Source organism: Theropithecus gelada, chromosome 1, assembly GCF_003255815.1.
Source record: "Theropithecus gelada isolate Dixy chromosome 1, Tgel_1.0, whole genome shotgun sequence".
NCBI classification, from domain to species: domain Eukaryota; kingdom Metazoa; phylum Chordata; class Mammalia; order Primates; family Cercopithecidae; genus Theropithecus; species Theropithecus gelada.
The window spans coordinates 221,244,443-221,253,457 of NC_037668.1; the positions used below are offsets into that span (position 1 = coordinate 221,244,443).

General features: G+C 46.7%; 1 protein-coding gene across 1 annotated transcript; it reads right to left on the bottom strand.

The window, feature by feature from the left end:
- Positions 1 to 1,536: 1,536 nt before the first annotated feature.
- Positions 1,537 to 2,578, bottom strand: LOC112613219 (olfactory receptor 2B11). Its single transcript, XM_025368544.1, has one exon. The coding sequence runs from the start codon at positions 2,558 to 2,560 to the stop codon at positions 1,604 to 1,606; it is 957 nt and encodes a 318-aa protein (XP_025224329.1). The 5' UTR covers positions 2,561 to 2,578; the 3' UTR covers positions 1,537 to 1,603.
- Positions 2,579 to 9,015: the final 6,437 nt, after the last annotated feature.

The window sequence follows — 9,015 nt, forward strand, 5'->3', positions numbered from 1 at the left end:
ATTACCAACTGCCTTCCTGCTACAAACACTTTGATACCCTGTATAAATAATGTAGTCAGAAACACATAGCTGAGCTTGAAAGAGAGAAAGATAACTTTTGGGCATTAGGACTTTAAAACTGGCCAGGTTGCTGAGAATGCCATTATTTCATTTCTTTTTATGACCGAATAGTGTTTTTCCATGGTATATATCTCACTTTTCTTTTTCTTTTTCTTTTTTTTTTGAGATGGAGTCTCACTCTGTTGCCCAGTCTGGAGTGCAGTGGCGCGACCTCAGCTCACTGCAACCTCCGCCTTCCAGGTTCAAGCAGTTCTCTGCCTCAGCCTCCTGAGTAGCTGGGATTACAGGCGTGTGCCACCATGCCCAGCTAATTTTTGTATTTTTAGTAGAGACGGGATTTCACCATCTTGGCCAGGCTGGTCTTGAACTCCTGACCTCGTGATTCACCAGCCTTGGCCTCCCAAAGTGCTGGGATTATAGGCATGAGCCACTGCGCCCAGCCTATCTCACATTTTCTTTATTCACTAGTTGATTGATGGGCATTTGGGCTGGTTCCGTATTTTTCCAATTGCAAACTGTGCTGCTATAAACACGCATGAGCAAGTAACTTTTTCATATGATGACTTATTTTCCTCTGGGTAGATGCCTAGTAGTGGCATTGCTGGATCAAATGGTAGATCTACTTTTAGTTCTTTAAGGAATCTTCACACTGTTTTCCATAGTGGTTCTACTAGTTTTTGTACTAGTTTACATTTCACGGAAAAACTTTCTATAGAAGAAAATGTAAACTACAGAGAAAAAAAAAAAATCCAAAATCACAGGAAAGAGATAGCAATCTACTTAATTCCTGGAATTGTTGGAAAAGTCATGTAAAATTTGTGGAGATTTAAGTATATGGAGAAAAACACATATTCATTATAAGTAAAATAAGATTGTATTTCAGCTTCATCTTGTGTATACTTAGGAGTAATAGAAGACACAAATGGGGAAAGAATAAAAGAAATACAGGAAGAGGAAAAGAGAAAAGAATCAGGAAATTGGAAGTTAAATAATTCCACACATACTTATTGAAGTCTATTTAAACAATGCTTAAAAACATATGGCCTCTTAGAATTACACTTTTAAAATGAACTTTGTCGCTATGGGATTTGGGGTATTTTTTTTTTTTTTTTTGAGACGGAGTCTCGCTGTGTCTCCCAGGCTGGAGTGCAGTGGCCTGATCTCCTCACTGCAAGCTCCGCCTCCCGGGTTCACGCCATTCTCCCGCCTCAGCCTCCCAAGTAGCTGAGACTACAGGCGCCCGCCACCACGCCCGGCTAGTTTTTTGTATTTTTAGTAGAGACGGGGTTTCACCATGTTAGCCAGGATAGTCTCGATCTCCTGACCTCGTGATCCACCCGCCTCGGCCTCCCAAAGTGCTGGGATTACAGGCTTGAGCCACCGCGCCCGGCCGGGATTTGGGGTATTATGACAGGAAGTGAGATGTTTGAAGACAGAGTTTTTGAGCTCTCTGGGTATTAACTCCTTAAGTGAAAGATGCTCTGAGTGCACAATAGACTTGTGCAGTGCTCTTTAATTGATGGAGATGCTACATCTCACGTCCTCATCGTCCACAGAGCCTCCAGATCCTGGCCAGGAGTCTCCTCAGAGCCCCTTTCACATCTTTATTTCTCAGGGTGTAGATGAAGGGATTGAGAGTGGGGGTGATTATGGAATAGAAGAGAGAAATAAATTTGCCCTGCTCTTGGGAGTAGCTGGAAGGGGGCTGAAGATACATGTAAATGGCAGGTAGGTAGAAGAGGGAGACGACCATCAGGTGGGAGGAACATGTCCCAAAGGCCTTGTGTCGTCCCTTGGAGGATTGGATCCTGAGCACTGCGCGGGCAATAAAGCCGTAGGAGAGAAGGATGAGAGCCAGGGGCACCAACACGAAGAAGGCCACCAGCACAGCCAGCGTGGCATCATTCACAGCTGTGTCGGCACACGACAGCTTGATCATGGCCGGCACCTCGCAGAAAAAGTTGTTTAGCACCTGCCGCCCACAGAACGGCAATTGCACAGTCAGGACCACCTGCACGAAGGAGTTGCCGAAGCCACTGAGCCAGGCCAGAGCCACGAGCTGCTGACAGAGAGCACGGTGCATGAGAACGGCATAGTGCAGGGGCTCACAGATGCCCACGTAGCGATCCAGGGCCATGGCGGCCAGGAGGATGCACTCCGTGCATCCCAGCCAGTGGAAGACTGCATACTGCACAGTGCAGCCTCCGTAGCTGATCGTCTTCCGGGAACTGCCCATGTTGACCAGCATCTGAGGGACCGTAGTGGTGGTGTAGCAGAGGTCCAGGAAGGACAGGTGGCTGAGGAAGGTGTACATGGGACTGTGGAGTTGAGGATCCAGCTGGGATGCCAGGATGATGGCGACGTTCCCCAACATGGCCAGCACGTAGGACAGCAGGAGGACCACAAAGAGAGGGAGTTCCAGCCATGGCCTGTCAGACACACCCAGAAGGATGAAGGCTTTAGGGGGGTCCCCTGAGAAGCTCTGGTTGTCACTTTTCATGCTGCGGTATTTTCTGGCACCTGTGACAAATTGAGAAAATCCGAATGAATAATACCTGAGGAGAGGAACTGATCGCTTTCCTCCGTCTTGCATCCACTCTTCCTTCCCCAGGTGATAGCCTGTTTGATTCTCCTTACCTCTGTGGAGACGCTGGATGTGGAGGGATCAGAACAAAGCGCCCCAGCAGCAGCCTGTGGGTCTTTGCTCTCCTTCCTACTCAGTGGCCTCAACTAAAGCCATTTAATCTCCCTGAACTTCTGCATCTGTGAAATGGGGAGAAATACCTGCTTCAACTGCCAAGGCTTGGGGACGATAGAGACATTAAGTATGTGAGAAGAATACCTCATGAATGACAGTTGTGTTCCAGGTAGAGTGAAGCCTGCCACAGCTCCCATCACTGTCAGAATGTTCGATTTCTGTCTACATCCACATCGACAGGGAATTGTCCACCTTTTTAGGCTTTCCCATTTTGGGAGGTAGTGGTAGGAGGCAGGTGGGTGGTGAGATAAAGCAAGCAGAAGGGCTTTGTGAGCAGCTGGGGGCTGTATTGATAGAACCACCCCCCATCACCTGCTCACGCTTGCATCTGGCTCCCCGATTCATGCTGATCTCTGCTTTCAAGACCGCTCACGCACAGGCAGCCCTGTCACTCACACTGGTGGTAAAAGCAGCACAGTTCTAGGTCCTGTGAGCCTCTGGAGTGGAAGAGCCAAGTCATATGTTACTTCAGCCCCTGAATAGGTCATGGTAGTTAATGAGACCCCAGAGCATGGAATTTTGAGCACAGGGAGAAAGCTCTTGATTGGCATGAGAAAGGTAGTCCCTGGAACTGTCTACGGAAAGATCAGACTGCCCTCTATGGCTAGGTTTTATCTGATGGCTTGAGTGACATTCCAATTTCCTGCACAATTTCTTTGCCAAGCAGCTGTCACCACTCAGTGATAGAAAACAGCCAATTTGATTTCTGAAACCATTGCTGTTAGGAAGCAACTGGGTTGCCACCTGCTGATTAGTGGCTCCTTTCGACTGCACCCTTGGCTTCTCACCTCCTACACTCGCTCCAGCATTGCACACCTTCCAGTTCCTGATGGGGATGATATGCTCCATGATAGGATTGAAAAATATTATTAATAAACAATAATTAATATTTATTACTAAATCCTGCAAGCAGATAATTTATGAAGGATTTTTATTCTTGATGTGGTACCTTATGCATAGACTGTAAAACTAACGGAGATCTGCTCAGCTTAGATGTTGCAGCAGGTGTTCCCCGCTGCCCCAGTTGATATTCTGAAGAACTCTACTGTTACTGGAAAACAACTCAAACTCCAGGGTTTCAGTGGAGGAATAAGTTCAAAATTTCCCTCCTGCTTCTCTAGTTTCAAAACTACACACGGTTTGTTAGAAAGTTCCCAATATTCTTGGAAACACTCAATTATTGTACTTCCTCCCAGATTCTATCAACAATACTTACGATATAAACTTCACAGAATGTGATCTTATCTCCAACGAGCTCAACATGCCAGCCAAAACAGTGAGCTGCGGCTGAGCAAAGTCAAGCAAGCACATGTTCAAGCCTAATTATTAAGCAGTAAAGGAATTAGGACATTTCTCCTTCTGAGATTTCTGATTCCAGACTTTCTTTTCAGAGCCTAACCTGGGAGAAAAGGGAGAAGTTGTAGGGATAGTGAAGAAAGAAATGAGAGAATGAAGGAAGCAAGAAAGATAGAGGGGTAAATGTAGGCGGCAATTTATAAGAAAGACAAGTTATTTGCCACTCACGACGAGCCAGGTACTGTAATAATAACTTGATGTTGCTTTAATATCTCAGCGAGGTCCATGTTTTCACCCCTAATTCACTGAGTGACTTGGGAGGATAGCTGGTCTACCTTAGTTACACAGCAGCAAATGGTAAAGCCAGGACTGAAAGCCAAATTCCTGCTCTTAACTACTATTCTCTCCAGAACTTTGCTTTGAAAAAAGAGCAGCTGGTGACATGGGAGCAGCAAGGGCAGTCGCCTAAACGACTGAGACAAAAGAAGATGCTGGGAAGGGGAGATGAGAGAGAGGAAGGTCACAGGAGAGAAAGCGGCTGGGATTATAGAGGAGAGGTTTTCTTGTAATTATAGTCCACTGTACATGTGCACACCTACGTACACACGTGCACACACCTGCATGCGCGTGCGCACACACACGCACGTGCGCGCGCGCGCGCACACACACACACACACGGTTTCTCAACGGCAAAGCTGGATACTCCCCAGCCCTGCCCCTCATGCCCTGGATCTGATGCCCTTCTATTCAGGCCTTTCCACATGGAGCTTTCGTAGGTGTCTGGCCTCTGCGCTCCTTGACTTTCTTTCATCTTCCAAGTACAGGTGCCCCCCATGGCACAGCCTTGCTTCCCTGGATGGACACAATCATTCCCACAAATGTCGCCGTCGCATTCAAACGGAATCCCTCCAGGCTGTTTCTACATCTGCCAGTTCCTCACTGACCTCTAACCCCCTTTTTGACATTGCGAACTGAGGCATCCCAAATTTCAGCTGGCAGCCATCCTCCCAGACTCAAAGCAGCTCCTTCACCTTAATTCTGGCTGACTTCTCCTCAGTCACGGTGACGCCAAGTACTGAGGTTCTTTCTAATCATGTTCTACTCCTCATTCACTCTAGTTCAACACCAAAGTTAAATAATTCAACACCCATGCAGTGCTGTGATCCCACCCATACAATGTTGCTTCGTTGCAGGCACGCACCGTCTGAATCCTCACCACTGCCATCCTGGGCAGAAACGCTCACCAGGAGCCCTCTTGGAACTTGCTACCTGCCTCTCTGCAGGCAGCTTCAACCCCTCACTCACCCTCACACGAAGTCATCTTTCTGAGACTCAGGCTTTAAGAGCAAAGATACCTTTAGGTGTTTCAATTACCAAAAATATAAGAACCCATCGCTCAAGGAGTTATCTGCTGATTGTATCGTGTTCACACTGAATTCCTGTAGTTTCCTCTGAGACCCGTCATGTCCCTCTGCCTTGGCAGCCACCACATGGTACTTTAACAGCAGCACTTAGGCCATGGCTGCTGGCAGGCTAGTCTGTGAACCTGCGAGCTGTGATACACCCTTAGATATATATCGTTCCCTGGAGGATATATAATCCTTATGATTCATATATCTATATTATCTATCTCTTATCCCTGACATTTGCTGCTGAGATCTCTGCTGAAGCTTGACGGAACGCATTGTTACCTATTCCACCACACAAGATCTAAAATCAAATTCACAGCAGTGTGTGGAATTCCTAGAAAGCAGCTTATGAGATGGGCAAACAGAATTTTATGGATCATAGATTTTATTGCTTATTAGTCCAAAGGGTGTCTTTCTTCAATCTAGAATGCAGCCTTCCACCCCACAACCGGGGTAGCCTGGTCCAGGCCCTGTTCAGCTGCAGAGGCCATCATTGGGATTACACTCAAGAGAGTCTTGGGGACGAGGCGTAATGATAGCAATGTTTTTCTGAACTGATAGTAAAGGGACTCTTTCGTCACAAAAAGAGAAAGAGCCCCTTTCTCCTTATTTGTTTGCATTTGCCATCCTGGTTCAATGGCATGCTTTTTCTTAGACAGGAGTCTGACAAGTACAATTGAGACATTAGCTGGCACAGGGGCTTGAGAGCACACAAGCCCAGCCTCAACTCCACCTCTTCATCTTTATTCTCAGTCTCACTCAGCAGCCTCTGCAACATAGTTAGTGTCCCTGTGCATGCACAGTCCTTTCTCATCCTGTGCCAGGGTCTGGGGAAGTGCACATCCTCCTGCTGGGAATAGCAGGAATGTCTTGGGAATCTTACCTCCTTCCCTTCCCTTCATGTCCCGCCTCTGGTTTCAGGACAGCCGTTTCTTTCCTTTAACTGTCCTCGCTAATTTAACACTATTCATCGTCTTCTGTAGCTCCCACAATACAAGGGGGTTTGAGGACCATGAATATCCCTATTGCCACAGCGGACCTGAGGTCTAATTTTTCATAACACTTTAATTTGAAAGATTAAATACATTCCTAGCATTGAGAGGAGAAGGGAAGTAAGTCAGCACTGAATGGGCACCCACCAGCTCTGTCTGTGCACCAGGCACCGCATATGTGCCTTCCCATATCCCGTTTCAATAACTCTGGAAAACTCAGAGGTTCAGAAAGATTAAGAAGTTCACCTCGTTCAGGGACTGGGGTACGAGTCCACGGGGTAAGCTATTTAAACACCCAATGCTGGTTCACACAGAGGGGAAGTTACTTTCTTGTAAGCCTCTGGATGTCATAATCTGTCCCTCTTAAAAGTAACAATCAGTTTCCCTTTAAAAAATGTATTTTATATTTACTTAAAATAAATAGAGATGGGGTCTTGCTATTGCTCAGACTAGACTCCAACTCCTAGACTCAAGTGATCCTCCCACCTTGACCTCCCGAAGTGCTGGGATTACAGGCGTGAGCCACCTTGCCCAGCCCAGTTTCCCTTTTGCATGCACGACTTTGTTAAACACCCTGTAAACCTGAAAAATATTAAAGACCTCGTCTAATGAAAAAATTTTAAATGTGCTGTTATCACTTGGTAATCATTTCCAATATGTTAATTTTTTACTTTTTAGGGAGATTGTAATTTCTTTTTTTTTCTTTTCTTTTCTTTTAATATTATACTTTAAGTTCTGGGATACATGTGCAGAACGTGCAGGTTTGGTACACAGGTATACACGTGCCGTGGTTGTTTGCTGCATCATCAACTCATCATCTACATTAGGTATTTCTCCTAATGCTCTCCCTCCCCTAGACCCCACCCCCCGACAGACCCCCGTGTGTGATGTTCCCCTCCCTGTGTCCCTGTGTTCTCATTGATCAGCTCCCACTTATGTGTGAGAACATGAACATGTCTTACATATTATGTCATTCACAGCATAAATAATGCAATTAATTCACAAAAATGATCATTGATTTTGGTAGCAAATCTAAAAGCCTCATCCCTCAAATAGCTCCTTATTCCGGAGGGTACGTAGAGTCCTCAGCCTCATCAGTTATTCCTTCTAGTGCTGGGGAGGAGGGGAAGAGGAGGAGAAGGAGCTGGGGCCCAGCAGTGATGGCCTATGGGAGGGAGGATACGGCTGCACAGCCCTCAGCGCACGGCTCACGCAGGGTCGGCCCCTCTGCACATGCCTCCCCCCTACCACCGCCACACTTCTTCGCGTTTTTATGTGGTCTGACTTTTTCAGATTTTTCAGTCTGAAGCTTGCTTTCTCGGGGACTGATACTATTCAGCTTTGCGTTCTCTTTTTCTCTTTCCATGGCCCTGCTCAGCTCAATACTGCCCTTGTGACTGCAATTCAGCATCCTCAAAAATAGGGGCAAGCAGAGGAAGGGGCTCAGGGTCCCCGTACACTGTGTGCAACGTCCGCTGAGGGTCAGAGAGCATGCCTACCTACAGGCAGAGCATCCTGTTCTGCTCCCGGCTCCCTTTTCTAGATAAAACGACCCAACACAATTTTACACTTGCTGCTGAATGCGTGGTCATTGTTCATCGACTCATCCATCCTCCACCTCATGTGCCCATGGTCTCCAGCATAGACCAGTGTTAATACTGCCGCAGCCTGCACCTCCACTGCACTGTACAGATTTTAGCTTGACTAGAGTTGAGGATGAATCATTTACCTCCAGGGTACCCGGCTCCTACAGAAGACTTGGTTTAGGACTGAAGCCATATTGCAGCCTGTACTGGCCTTAGTTGCAGAGGGATATTTAAGGATGGACTTACTAGAAATGCTCTTCGTATTCCAGGAAGACACAGCTCATTTTCTCTGATGGGCCACTGTGGCCTTGCCATTTACTGGAACCTCGCCCTCTGAGCAAGTCTGAGAGATTATTCTCAGTCTAGAAGGAGTCTGCTGTCCGTTGCAACAGCCTTGCTGGGGAGACTCAGGCTTTTCTGGACTCTCCCTTGGCAGTGCGTGAGGTCCGTGGATCTGCCCTAACCTTGGTCCCCCAGAGTGCCTATAGACACCTTGACATGCTGGAGGTTACTTCCGAGGATAAAGCTTTCAGGCAATACACCGTGCCCGTGTCACGTTCCCTGTTCATTTCAAAATTATCCCTCAGGTTTAACTTGATCTCATCCTCTCCACTGTTTTCTATAAGGGCCCTGCTCATTCTCCCAAGACTTGCTCTCCTCTGGCTGTGAAATTATCCTTAACCCTGATGTTTTATTTAATTAGTGTCTAAGGAGTTAGCTGATAATTGAGGTGGTGTGAGAGCTTGGAGTTCTTGCAATTAATGGCAAATCCCAGAAGACCAGAAAACCAGAGAAAATGGATCAATAATGGGGAATGAGAACTCTGTGTGTGTGTGTGTGTGTGTGTGAGTGTGTGTGTGTGTGTTGAACTTTTTTTTTTTTTTTTTTTTTTTGAGACGGAGTCTCGCTCTGTC